General features: G+C 40.4%; 1 protein-coding gene across 1 annotated transcript in view; it reads left to right on the forward strand.

Moving 5' to 3' along the window:
- LOC139711300 (polycystin-2-like) overlaps window positions 1-14,583 on the forward strand; it is a 35,320-nt gene extending 20,737 nt beyond the window's left edge. The window contains exons 8-15 of the mRNA XM_071623205.1: window positions 190-371; window positions 1,268-1,388; window positions 1,859-2,091; window positions 2,797-2,914; window positions 4,370-4,545; window positions 5,392-5,539; window positions 8,662-8,856; window positions 14,086-14,583. Coding sequence (XP_071479306.1) covers window positions 190-371; window positions 1,268-1,388; window positions 1,859-2,091; window positions 2,797-2,914; window positions 4,370-4,545; window positions 5,392-5,539; window positions 8,662-8,856; window positions 14,086-14,115 — 1,203 coding nt within the window. The 3' untranslated portion in view covers window positions 14,116-14,583. The remainder of the gene's footprint in view (window positions 1-189; window positions 372-1,267; window positions 1,389-1,858; window positions 2,092-2,796; window positions 2,915-4,369; window positions 4,546-5,391; window positions 5,540-8,661; window positions 8,857-14,085) is intronic.
- The last annotated feature ends 322 nt before the right edge of the window (window positions 14,584-14,905 follow it).

The raw sequence follows: 14,905 nt of genomic DNA on the forward strand, positions 1-14,905 counted from the left end.
GATATTGAGGTATGAACTTGTCTTAATTTGTCTAGTCAAGTAACCATGACTGACATATCAAAAAGAAAGAAAGACAAAGTAACCATGATTGAAACTAAGCATGGCCTATAAGCCCCTGTAGTTTGATTGATGTGTGTTCATAGACTGATGGTTAATTCCTGCCTCCTCCCTCCGTGCTTGTAACCCCAGACCTTCAAGTACATCAGCTTCAACAAGACCATGACCCAGCTGTCCTCCACCCTGTCCCGCTGTGCCAAGGACGTGGGAGGATTCACCGTCATGTTCCTCATCATCTTCTTGGCCTATGCCCAGCTGGGCTACCTCATCTTTGGCACTCAGATCAAGGACTTCAGCGACATTGGGTCCTGCATGTAAGCAGAACTATTTTGTTTAAAGGGATAGTATAGTATTGGTTGAGGTGAGGATTCAGCCTTTGACTTTTTGCAAGATACTTTCTTTTGCAAGAAATCACTTTATGAAATGTTAAAGAGCATACAATTATAGAGGAATTCAAAGTTCATTTGATTAAAATCCGTTTTTGAAATTGCTGAGATATCTAAAAACAACGTAAAACAAAGCGATCCTGATAATAGGTAGTTCCACCTTTTGTTAGAATAACTGTTTTGGATATCTCAGCCATTTCCTCACCAATTTTCATCAAATAAACTGTGAATTCCTCTTAGAATTATATGCTCTTTCATGTTTTATAAGAGGTTTCTCATTATCTCTAAATGGTGGATGTTGGAAACCTGAAGCTCCATCTCAACCAAAACTGTACCATCCCTTTGATTTAGAGCTGATATTTTGGGAGGCTCACAGACACATTTTTGAGATTCAAAGTCCTTAAAAGCATTGAGATGTAGCTTTGTCCTCAGAGGAAAGGGTTTATTTGGAGTGGGATAACTTTTTATAAAATAATGCTAACATAACTTTATGTCTCACTCTAAACTGGAGCACATGATTGTATTGTTCACCACGAAAAGACAAAATAAAATACGGAAAATACTAGGGCTGATATTTATGTTCTTTGTTCAGAGTTACAGATCATACTGTCATCAAGGATCAGCACAAGTTCTCTGTTGTTGTTGTTTTTTTTTAGGGAAAAAATAAATGGAGCCCAAAGGAAAATAATTTTCCCCAGGCAATATTGATATCAAATCGAGCCGTATTTCATGTACGTCCCTTGCTCTCGTTAGTGTTCTTCACAAAGCTTGAAGGATGCATTTACATATTCCTCATATTTTCTTCTCTCCTCGTCGTATCATAGCTATACCCTTCTGCGTATCGTCCTTGGAGACTTCAACTTCCATGAACTGGAGGCGGCTCACCGAGTCATGGGTCCGCTCTTCTTCCTCACCTACGTGTTCGTGGTCTTCTTCGTTCTGCTGGTGAGTTTACTACCATCACTCAGGCATGACTGCTTGGCATTCTAGTGTATTTGAGGAAACTTGGAACTTGAGCAAATGTGAAGTCAGCAAAATAATGATTATATGGGTTGGTGCCTTTTATGTTTGTCAAAAGAAGTAATAACTAAAATGCTTTTATATGACAAGGACAATAGAGATCTTTCCTCAGTATTGCTCGTTAGTCTAGTGAATGCGACACCTGTCTAGTAATCTAGAGATTGGTGGTTCGAGTGCAACCGGAGTATTATGGCTTCTACTAAAACACTGAATAGTAAGTGGTGCCCATTTACTAACTAGATCAGTTGCAGTAAAAACAGCTCGATGCAAGAATTCATTAATTTGAATAGAGATGTTCTGATGCATACAAACAGACACAGAAAATATAAGACAAAGTCACTTCAAACTAATTTTGCTGTAACATTAATCCTTTCTTCTCATTTTCTACTTCCCAGAACATGTTTTTGGCCATCATCAACGACACCTACAGTGAGGTCAAGGCCGACATCGCCAACCAGAAGTCGGAGTTCGAGCTGACCGACTACTTCAAGAAGGGCTACGAGAAGATGGTGGGCAAGCTGAACTTCAAGCGGGACAAGATCGCCGACATCCAGGAGGCGCTGGCCCACGCTGACCACAACGCAGACCAGCACCTTGACTTCGACGAGTGGCGACATGAATTGAAATGGTACAGCCCAAGGCTTAGTTTACACACATCAGTTTTGTCTTATTAGATTCCATTACATCATTAGGAAGGGGACAAGAAGCCCAATATAGAGACATAGAATTAAACATGGCCAGAGGTGAAATTGTGTTGTTGACACAAACAGTGCTAAAATTATATGTCACAAGAACTGAAATGGTGCAGGCTTAATCTTATTTAATTTGTACACATCAATAAGAAGGATACAACAAGCCTCAACAACACCAACAACAACGAAAGACAGATAAAATAATGAATATTTGACAAAAGACATGATTGTGTTATTTACACACACCATGCAAAAATATTGCAAACTAATTGCAATGGGTATAAGAGATCAACAAATTCCATAAGACAGTTATGAGGATTTTACTTATGGGTTGTTTCATATGTATCTCCTTTTTCTACAGAATATCTGATGATCATGTAAAATATTTTATTTTAATAGTTTGTCAATAACACATCCCAAGAAGTTTGTAGATAGCCAGTGAAGAGTTTGCAGCCATGTACATAGAATTTCTGTGTCCAGTGATGCCCTGCCCGCCCAAAACTCACCAACATCAACACACGAAAAGTTGATATTTTTTTATTTTCAATATCATAAATTGCATATCTGATATCAAGAACACATGAGTGAACGTGTTCCAGCAGTTAGTTGGAAGGCTAACCGTGAGTATTTCACCTATCCAGCCGTGGCCACGCCGATGCTGAGATTGAGGCTGTCTTTGCCAAATACGACGTCGACGGTGATCGTGTCTTGGACGCTGAGGAGCAGATGAAGATGGCTGCCGACCTGGAGGGTCAGAAGGTAATCCACAAATTGACAAACACCAACCTAATGGCCTGTCATTTGAAATATCAAAAAACTTGTGAGCGGAGATGTCACTCAGTCAGTAACGTATCTGCCTTCCAGTTGAGCGGCTCGGGTGCAGGTGTAGTATCAAAACCAAGTGATTCATATCTTAGCGATGTTTTGAGTTTAATATCATGGTGTCCCCTCTAGTAGATGCAAAACACTCTCTCCCTCGGATGGGACATAAAATGGAGGTCCTGTGTGTGAGAGAGTCACAAATATTGCACGTAAAAGATCCTGCTTCATTCATTCATTGCAAAGGGCAGGGTACATATGCCCGATGAAGGGGTCCACCCCAAGTTCTCTCTAAACCCCTGGACCTCATGGAAAACCAGCTAGTGCAGCTGAAAATGGGCTATCAAGTCATCTTGTTAGATGGAAAATGTAAAACAAACAAACAATACAGCATTACAGTCCTCACCTAAATGATTGCATGAGTCCCCCTTTTCATGGATGCTGTGGGTTGAGATCGTAATGGTTACACGTCATGCACAAACGCTGTATTACAAGATATATTTTTCCCACCTACCCAGTTAGGTATTTTGGCAGGGGCCCTTGCATTTGCTGTTAATGTCTTTGTTTTTGTGCTGTTGAATTTTGCTCTGAATGGCTCAAAAACATTCTTCAATTTACACTTTGCAATTGCTTTTGATACTTGTATGTTTTCATCCAATTCACAGATGAGACAGAAAGTTATTTTAACATTGCCATACATGAATATGGATGAATGCTCCGTTCTGTTTCTGCATTTGCAGTATGGAGGTGTATCCTATTACCGAACGATTTTTGTTTTATTGCTCCAAACGGGCAACATTGTGCAATAATTCAGCCAAAAATATCCTGATAGATAATTGAAATGCTGATGACTTTAGCTGTAACGAAAATACTTGAAAAATAAGCCAACTTCTAGAAAAAATCCGTATTTCAAATGACCCTTCCACAAAAGTTGTCTCTTTTTACCGACGCAAATCGTATTGTATTACCGAACGTGCGCCCTCTGTATGGGGAAAATTGTACATTGTATTTTCGGTCAATGTTTATTAACGCAGGACAACGAACATCGAAATTTTAGCAATTATTACGTAAATTTGAGGTAAATTACGTTTTGTTTTGTTTTTTTGCTGCAGTTTAGCAATTTTCGGCACTGGCTTCCCCTGTGAGATAACAGTGCGTAGTGCAATGAATGCGTATTCGAGTAGTTGTACGCACTCCATTGACAAAGTACGCGTACGGTAATAGGATACCGTTCGGTAATAGGATACCTGACTATATATCCCAACAGACGAGTACCTATCATTTCTTACATGACAGTGTGTTTTAGTTCCCCTAGGCAAGCAGATGAATAGGTTTCCTCTCAAAGTGTTAGGTCATGTGTAATGCGTCATGTTCTCTTTGGACCATTCCCCCCAGACTGACCTGAACAACCAGCTGGCCGAGTTGGAGGAAGCCAAGGCCAGCCGCCGCCCAATGACGGCCCGCAGCCGTGCCAGCTTCGACGGTGAGGGCAGCGACGAGGACGATGAGGAAGGGGGACGTCGTCGTGGCGGTGGCGGCGGTGGCGGTGTTGCCTACGAGGAGTTTGTCGTGTGAGTACCTTATCATGTGGATGGGATCACTGCACATTTGAGCATGCTGAGGCCATACTATTCCATGAAAGTGATATTCCTGCAAAGCTTCCTTTAATTTGCCATACGCAAAGGAATTTTTTTCTCTGCCTAATGAATGGTTGTCTTCAAATGCTACACATATCTAATGTGAAACATTGTATCTTTGTTGGATGTAGTCAGTGAATGAGGTTGCCTTCTCTTACATTAAAAATGAGCTTGTGAAATTATGTGAGTAGGTCCTCACTTTAAGATCTTTGCAAAGTAATGTGCCAAGGTATAACTATCTACTCTGTCTGTAGCTCTGGATGTATTATGAGTTTACAGGTAGTGGGAGTAAGTAAACATCAGGAGCATATTGGCTTTAAGAGTATGCAAGTATTGGAAGAGTGCTAGTACTAGGAATGTATATGGCAGACTTACCCCGACGTGTGCATCTTAGATATCTGTTTAGGCAAAACTTGGGCAAGTTACGTCTTCCACATAGTCAGTGCTGCTTTATGCATACTGTAAAATGAGGAATGTTCGTGTGCATTTTAATTTCGCAAATTTCGTGAGAGCCAAAATTCACAAAATTAAAATGCACACGAAGGCTCTTGTCTACACTATATGCATTGAATGCCAGAGGCACTTTGCGAAAATTTCATGCCGTGTAAAAGGCAGTCAGCTCCAATTCGCAAAAATTTCATGCCGCTAAAATATAATGTTTTACAGTATTTTGGCAGTTATAGAAAGGAACTGCCATCCTGTCACATCCTGTACCATAAATGCACTGACTATCTAAGAAAGATTGGATGAGATCTCAATCTCTCTCTCTCCCCCTGGCAGCTTGTCACGCCGTGTGGACCGCATGGAGCACTCCATCGGCAGCATCGTCTCCAAGATCGACGCCGTCCTCGTCAAGCTGGAGGCCATGGAGAGAGCCAAGCTGAAGCGCCGGGAGACCATGGGCAAGCTGCTGGATAGCATCACTGAGGTGAGTCCCATTTCCCCCCCTCTCAAGGCAACTAGCGCAAAATAAAAGCAAATATTTTTCCCTGCTATATGTAATGCTCGGTCATATTTTGATTCCACAGAATGAAAAACGTGAAATTCACCTTACTCGGCAGTGTGCGAAAAATTACTTGCATGAGTATTTGATATTGTTTATTTTCAGTTATTTATTCCCAATGTCTTTTAACAGGGACATTCTGTTCAATTCTGCTGATATCCAGCAGACCTGCTTTTCAACGAAGCGGTGAATACAATGTACAAAGACATATAAAATAAAAGCAAACAAAACAAGAAACAAAGTATGTATGGTATTTATAATTATTATGTACAACTGCATTCACAAAGGGTGTAACATTTCGTGTGTACCAATGTGCACCAGCATGGAATGTATGGAATGTATGTAAATCAAAGCAATACTATAACAGAAAAACAAAGACATTTCAATCAAGCTCACATCAATAATAGTCTAGCTCATGAAATCATGTCCTTGTACCTTTGTGCCCAGATGTTTAGGATTTTTGTTGGTTCATCTTCACACATAATCATGTCACCGAGTGATAAGTGTGGTAAAATATATGAATTTGAACCATAGATTTAAACAGCAAATTTACTATACAAGCAAGTTTCTTGCATTGATATGCCTTGATAAAATGCCCCATGATACAGAGGATACAAGATAGCTATAGCATGGACTATCTAACTCGGAGTTGTGCTGCTGAATTGTCATCCCATGTTGTTACAAGAATTGTAATGATCTGTTTATGTCAGCTGTGAAAACAGTTAACAGTTAATTATTTCACACAATATATAGAATGAATAAAAGTGTATGACAATTCATTAGTGTTCATCCATGCAGAACTAATATTTTATCACACATGACATTGCTTGCTACATATTTGTGTGTTTATTACTCCCCTATCATGAATTTTTACCTTACATGAGACAATGATTACATTGTAAAACTGTTCAGGATATTTCTCTGGAAGCAGCTCAAGAAATCTAAGAGCAATAACAAAATACTGTATGTTTTGATTCATCAACAATACGCTCTTCATCTATTCATCAATCTACTCTTCTATCCTTCATCCCCCATCCTTCCTTCTATCCATCCATCTATCCATCATCTATTGCATGCCAAACTGACCCGTGGTCAGGAGAGAGAGGTCAAGATGGCCTACAAACAGGCCACGGGCATTGTCCCACCCCGCTCAGGCTCGTCTGCCTCTCAGTACAGTGAGGCGGATGAGGACGAGGTAGCGTAACTAACCCCCAGAGTGTGAATGTGCTGTGTTAGATATACTAACAATGTCAGCTGGCTGGAGCTGACTAGCTTTGCACCATTCTGTGTGTGTGTGTGTGTGCATTCAGAGGTGTTCACACTTTAAAAATATGTTATTCTTTTTCCATGGCCACATCAAAGAGACACATACAATTTCCTCTTGTGTTCGCACCATACTGTGTGTGCATTCTGAGGTGTTCACACTTGAAAAAACTTGTTCTTTATCCATGGCCACATCAATTAGACACATATGTTTGCTCTTTTGTTTGCACCTGCAAACCTGCATATGTGAGGAGATGAAATTAATTGAAATGTCGACGATCGATTATTGGGTGTTCTGTTTGAGTTAGATGTAGATGTTTGCAACTTGTCAAGTGGCAACTGTTTGATGTGACAAAGTGTACCACAACATTCATACAAAGACCACTGTAGTATCCCTTTCCTTTATCTACCTGCCTTGAAAGGCAAGTCTAATTCAAAATCATAATGATTTGGCAAAATTTTCCAGTGACACACAGTGTGCTGTGTATAAATACAAATAAAAATCCACTTTGAAGTGTTGTAGGTGTAGAGGAAGAAAACTGAAATACATTTTAGGGCTACCATTGAAAAATGGTGATGCCTTGCCATCATACAGCCCATGTAAAACCCATGTGAATGTTTCATTATGAGCGCGTGCCATTTCATCAACCCCTTGTCTCTAATAATGATAATAATAATAATAGTGTATATTTTTATAGTGCAACAGTCCATCAAAAGATGCTCATGGCGCTCTATGCTCTATGATATCATTAACAGCACCAATTGGGTACCATATCAGTCTATGGTTGTCCAGTAGCACAGTTTTAAAGCTACTTCGGGCTTCACTTTGTGTTATAATGAATCACCAGTGGCCCGTTTCATAAAACTTGTTATCAGTGACAACTGCCACATTTCTATGACAAATTTGCTCTCAGCCAATCAGATGCAAGGATTTCAGTAGCTTGTCACATCTATTACAACTTGTCACTGATGAAAAATTTTATGAAATGGGCCCCAGGTCCCCTTGTTTTAGCGCCGTAAAATTATAAACAAAATTTCTTATGTTCTTCTTGCAGCACAATTAAATTTCTTTGATAGAAATACTTTGCACAATATCAACTGACTTATTTCTAACCTGCCAAATGGAAGACTTTATCCAGTGTGTGACCTACTGATCCTTCTTTTCATACACCTTCATACCAAGGGAGGTAAAACATGATTAGGATAGTAATCATACTTTGTATACTTTGTATTGGAGAGAAATTGAACTGATCAGTTCTCTTTGTTCTTGCAATGTAAAATGTTCTTGCAGCCTTCTAAAAGAGATTACATTTTCTCAAATAGAATAAAGGTGTGTGACTGTGAATCTAATGTAATGTCAGATATCGAATTGTAGTCTTTGTGCTAGTATAAATTCAAGGAGTACCTGTCTTTGACGTTATGTCATCCAAGGTGGCACATTATTATTTCATAATGCATATTGCAATTTGCTTGGAATATTTGGTCTAAAATACGCTGAAGGTAGGTATTATGGGTCCATAAACGTTAATGATACATGCATGGGCCAAATACTCTTTGGTATACAAGAGTGTGTCGTTTTTAATACATCATGTTGTTGAATGTTGATTTACTTCCTACTTTCAAGAGCTGATTTCTTGTGGTTGATGTAAAATCTGTATAGTACAATGTAGTCTTGATTGGAGTGGAATTTTTTAACTTCGTAAAATGCTGCTAGATAAGGAATTGTCAGCTGTCCAGTATATCAATTATTTTGTTCTCCTCCTTACCCCCTACCCCTCCAACAGGATGAGCAGGGCGGTGAGAATGTGGACAAGCGTGAGAAGATGGAGAAGTTGGTCCGTGAGGAGCTGGAGCGCTGGGATTCAGAGGTGTCCCTCTCCCAGAGCAGCCGCCGGGCCGGCAGCTCGGCCAGTAACCGGCCCCTCAGCACCCAGAGGTCCCGGCCACCCAGTGCTGGATCCCGGCAGGTCAACCTTGGGGTAGGTTTTTGACTCTCCCAGATCTCCCAGTACCCCAGTACCTCAGTCAAAATGGCGGCCGGCACTAAATGATGCTTACTTTTCGTCCAATATTTTATCCATCAATCCAGTAGTAAAAATAACCAAAACAATGTCAAATTCTACTACTATCACATTTTCAGTCCAATGTTTTGTCCATCAATCTGGCAGTAGAAATAACCAAAACAAAGTCAGATTCCACCACTATCAAGTTTTCAGTCCAATATTTTTTCAGTCAATCCGGCAGTAAAAATAACCAAAGTGAAGTCGGATTCCACTACTATTCTTCAGGGATTTTACAGTCAAAAAGTTTTATGAAAGCTTATCGAGAGGATTAGGTAGTGCAGTATATTACAATCATGAAAGCCAGATGCTCTTTAATATGTCACTTTGGTTTGAATATTCTAGCCTGCCAAGCAATGTCATAGTTGTAGATATTAATAAGTTATGTAGTGGGGATGTATATTATTTATATGTATCAGACTGCAGCTATCATTTTCTTGTCTTCGTTCCTGTGGTAATTTTCTGCAACTGCAAAGTAGATTTATGTGATGCGAAATGTCCTCATTTACTCACTTACTCATGCAAAGACCATTGAAGAAGTTTCTGAAAGATCAAGTACAGAGAGAATGTCCAAGGTATGGATCTATGGACACTGCTCAGCTATTTCATCACAGTGTGTTGGATCATCATCAATAACACATTGTACTGATCACTGTTTCAGATCCATTTTACTGTTTTGTTGCCATCTTTTTATCATTTGTCATTCTCACACTACGTTCATGCATTTCCAGAATCAGTGAAAAGTTCTGCTTTGATGTTTCTAATTCTTTTGATGACCATATGAGATACCATAAGGCAGCACTGTATACTCTTTTTCACCATGACAACCAACAGGTGTCTGTATCCAGCAGTCATGACGAACATTAACCATTAACAGTCCATTTCATGTATATATGAGCATTGGTCCTAACAAAGTGTGTGACATTTCTTGATGTTCTTTTTCATATCCAGTCATATGTATATATATCCATACATATAAATTATTTTTTCCCGTTTTAATGTTTTGTTCTTCTTTCTACTGATATGAGCAGGTACAGATCTTCTTTGACATCAAGTTACTCTCTTCTCTCTAAATATGTAATGAGAGAGAGAGTGATAGTTTATTTCTTGTGCAGAAAGATGGAGATTCCATGAAAGTTGCCAGATTTCAATGGGCAATGTGGCCTATCCTCAAGCTATGTTAACTTTTCTTCAATTACAGAATCAGGAGGATGGTCCTCATCAGGCATAGTTAAATACAATCTCATTCCTTCATTCTGATATCAGTAAGTTTCTTTAGCTTGTCTGTTTACTGCATCAGCGATATTGTACTGACTTTGCATGTATTGATACACCCCCCCTTCCATGCGTCCCTCAAGGCGACTAGCCGGGCCAGTCGCGCCGGATCGGCAGCGTCCCAGCGTTCCGCCACCCAGGTGGATCTCGCTGTGGCTGTGAGTAGAGAATCTCTGTGGGAGATATCAGCACATCCAACTAACACCCACAACCCTGCTGTGACCTGCACACAGTCATAAACAATTCTCCAATCACTTCCCTACCTCCAGTGTTTCCATCTAGTTTGTCACTGTTGGGGCGACAAAACCTCATACTGTATCTCAAAAAAAAAATGTCAAATGTTCAGGAAACGCAGGAAAACATGGCAGCCTAAGCACTATAACAAATGGGATAGCCTTTCCTCGTAACATGCCTTGGTGGCTTCATTTTGTGCAGTGAGACAGCAAAGATTTGAACTAGACATCACTTGACTGATTATCTGATTATGTTAAAATCGATAAAAATAGTTTTCACCCAAATTTGAGATAAAAGCTGTTGTTACCCCAGCGACGATACAGAATCTTCATCCTCTTGAATGATTCTGTCCTCTGCCAATCCCATTAGCAATAACTTGTCTTGCACATGATATCAGTGGTATCACATTAAAAAAAGGCTACCTCAAAGGAGGTTTAATTGGATTATGTTATTGTTGTTTTGAAATAGAAGCTTGTAGACTTTTCTTATTCTACCTGTGCAATGCCAGACTGTTAGTTTGTAACATGTAGCATTTCATAATGTTTGTGTGATGGTGTTATTGCGTTGACGTAAGACTAACTGCCTTCATCTTGGTGCATCAGAATGAGAGAGTAGTGTTATCACAATATTCTTCATTCAACAACTCTGAGAGATAGGTGGTTGCCTAGCTTGTGTAGGGTGTTAAACAAGCAGCCTCTGTATCATTCGCTACAATTGTCAACATGACAATGTATGTGATCAATAATTTACCTTTTCTTTATGACATCCTATTGATTTGCTGTGAAACCCTCCCCTCCCCTCCACCCTCAACCCCCCCCCCCCCCACCAACTTGTTTGCCTTGAAAGTGTGCAAAGAGAAATGTAGTTAAATGACACCACATATGTCATTGATGAGATATCTTTGCCAGTAGTTCTCTTTGTAATTCAGGCACTACCGGTACTCATTTAAAGGTACAATCACTCATGGACGTAAAATTAGCTGTCCAAACAAGGAAAGGTTATTGCACTTTTAGAAATGAAATGACAACTCCTGAACTATATTGTGGTATTTGATTACAAGTGTAGTCATAGTATGGCCATAGACTGCTACAATATGATGAGAAGAGGAAGAGAGTTACAATGTAGGTTTAACCTGTAAACCACTGCACGATGTCTGAAAGATTCTAACCCCTCTCCTGGCAAATCATTGACAATTACCGAAAAGGACCAGATTGATACCAGCAATGCTAGCTGGAATTATACATACCAGTATCTTGATATAACATTGATGTATCTGCAAGAGGTTTTATTTCTACACAATACCTTTATATGCACATACTCTCCAAAGGTGACCGAAAGATGTTGGTGTTCCAAGAAATCAGGAGGAATTAGAAAATTGCTTCAATTTCCCACTGCAAAAGCTGGTTTTCGGTTTTATCCAAAAATTTCCTGACTCTCACTCGACAAATAACTCTGTTTCAATGTCCCTTTAGTTTTCACTGTTCTCTTCTTGTGATCACAACTATGTGCCCCAAATGTGTTTGAACATGATGATGCAATATCAATGTTTACTTTTCCTACTAAACGCCAGAATGTGGAGCCTGAAACCTCTCCTCGCAGTCCCAGTGTAGCTTCCACGGTCTCTAAGGCCTCTACGGTCTCCAAGGCCTCCACAGTCTCTAAAGCCTCCACAGTGCGGGCTGCCTCTCAGGCATCCAAGGCCCCGTCCATGGCCCGATCCGTGTCGCAGATCAGCGAGCGGGCCCCGTCGGAGGCCCGCTCCGTGTCCCAGCTGAGCGAGAGGGCGGCCTCCGAGGCCCGCTCCGTCTCGCAGGCCTCCGACGTCTCCCGCTCCACGACGGCCACGTCCCGCGTCAAGTCGGTGGCCTCGCGCAAGTTCAGTCCGCGGGCCGATTCGGCCATGTCGGATGGCTCTGTCCTCGTAAGTGATCGTCCTGCGGTGATGAGAGCTTGTTCCCTTGCACAGCGTGGAGTCAACCACTAACACACATTTTTGTCCGTGGCACAGAACTGAAGAGACCAATGTTTGCCTCTTCATACTCTATGTAACCTTTCTTGCACTGTGTGATACTGAAAGTGTGTCCTGGAGGGCTAAAAAGTCCTACTGGTGTCATTTCTTACCTTTGTACTCTCACAATTAACTGTTTTTAAGTGTTTCCTTTCCCTACCGACTGTTTTTCCATGTTTCTTTTCCCCAGCACAAGAGTAGTTGACCACATCAACTACAAGTACTTCACCTCTCTTGACCCTAACCTCCGTAGCTTCTTTTTTTTTTTTTTTTTTTTTTTTTTTCTTTTTGAGAGCAGTGTTGAGGACGATCACGTCAACACATGTTCTTTGCTCCTCAAAGCAATGGACAGGCAGCAATGCATTCATCACAGTACTGATTTGCCGTAACATTTGACCTCTGCAAATCACAGGTTGCATTAGCTTTCACATGGTGTTGATTACTCTTGTGACTGTTTGATAGTGTGTGTTACTTAGCACTTTTTTTTTCTGCTTGTTTAAGCTATAATCTTTTTCTCTGTCTGTTAATGATGTGTTGTCATTTGCACTGTGATAGTTGGCAAAAAAGTCATTTCATCTTCATTTTGTAGTTATGAGATACATCTGGGTGATCCTTTAATTAATGAAACTTGAGAAAGATCCCCCCCCCCCCCCCCACCCACAGATGGTGTATGGATAATCAGACACTGGGAATGTGACGAGCGTTCAAGCTCATAACTGAACTTCTCCACCCACCCCAGGGAACCTGGACATATGTCATAACCAGTCTAGTCCCTGTATGCATACATGAAAAGAATGCTATAACAAGCCATAAGATCTTGCATTCCAGTGTCCCTTGAGCAATCAATATCATCACAGCAAGATCCCCATTTAATTGTGATTGTTTACTCAAGTGAAGGACGTTGCAGTGTAGTTCATATGTTGTGTGTATTTGTGTGTGTGTGTCAAGTTTTGATCGAGACATTTTCCTAATACTGCAAGTTGTAAATGTGCCATATACTGAACTTGTGACCTTTGACCCTCCCCACCTTGCATGCTGCCCTCTGCCAGGAATCCCGTGCGTCGTCAGTGGCTGCCTCCGAGTACACGTCCAGTGAGGAGGAAGAGGAGAGCGACGAGGATTAGGCGGCGTAAGTCCGCGTGCTGTGACCAACCAGTCAAATGACAGTCATTCATTCATGTTTTCCAACTCTTCTGCTATTTGCAACAAAGTATACATGTATATAATCAATTTATCAATTCTGTCTCTCTTTTACCATTAAAAGTGATAATGTTTTCCCACAGCCCCGCAGCTGAGTAAACTGTATTCACTCAGAATGTTGTTTGCTCATATTCAATCCATGTGTCTGGTTTACATCATTGAAGTAACAGATGTCGTCTTTTTTCAGGTGCTGGGTATGTGTAAGAAAGGGCGTGTCTATTGAAGGGCCGCATTACAGGAACTGTGTGTCACTGTTTTCCATTTGATGCATCCTATCTATGTAAAGAGCATTTTGAAAAGATGATCGTGAACATGGTTTCAGTGAATATGTGAGAAAGATAAATTTCTTGTGATATCCTGGCTCCACTCATATTTGTGTGAATAAAAAATGATTCTATTATGACATTCTTGTAATGTATCCCTCCCTTCAGGACGCCAATATCAACACAAGCAATGTGTAAGAGCGCAAAGACGCTCCACCATCGTTTGCACCGGTCATCACGTGCGAAACCACATCCACGGATAAACAAATTCTCCAGCCGACATTCCCGGATCGTCATGAAGCCACGAAACAAACCATGGAAACCAAAAACCACACCCCCACTTCACCAAGATTCTGATATAAAGAAAAAACTGGATTCACCGTAATCACCACTGTCCCGGTCTTTACTAGACCAGGGAAGTTGTGTAATACCAAACTTGTGTTTACACTGCACCACAGTGATACTCAACCTTAAGACAGCTGTATGATACCATAATAAAAGCAGCCCTCAAACTTGCTTAGCACTTACTTGTTCATTTACCTCTAAATTTGCGGCTTGTTATTTAATAGTTCAGTTGGATGTTGAATTGACTCGAGGTATTTGTCATTTTTGAAGATTTATTATTGCTTGTAGAGAGAAAATATATATTATATATTTAAGATAGATGTGTAGCCAAATTGTATGATAAAAGTGTACTTGTATGGCATGTTATTTTAATCAATTGTATTGTTGCATTTTACTTACAATTTTGGAAGTTCATAGTATTTTTCACAGATTAAATCTTGTATGAACTTATTTTTCCGTTATTTGTGCCAAGTTATTTGAAATGATTAATCCTGTTTAAGTCTGTGTATCTGACTTCCTATTTGCTTATCTTCCTCTATGTCAGTGTAGATGTGTTCGAACTTTTGGCTCTCAGCCTTAACTTGGCATCAAAGCAGTGCCTCTACTTGTAGTGGATCTGTAAAAAGACAGTCTGTTATACTGC

The sequence above is a fragment of the Diadema antillarum genome, unplaced genomic scaffold, assembly GCF_040938485.1.
Source record: "Diadema antillarum isolate AM-2024a unplaced genomic scaffold, OU_Dant_1.0 seq00001638_RagTag, whole genome shotgun sequence".
Lineage (NCBI taxonomy): Eukaryota > Metazoa > Echinodermata > Echinoidea > Diadematoida > Diadematidae > Diadema > Diadema antillarum.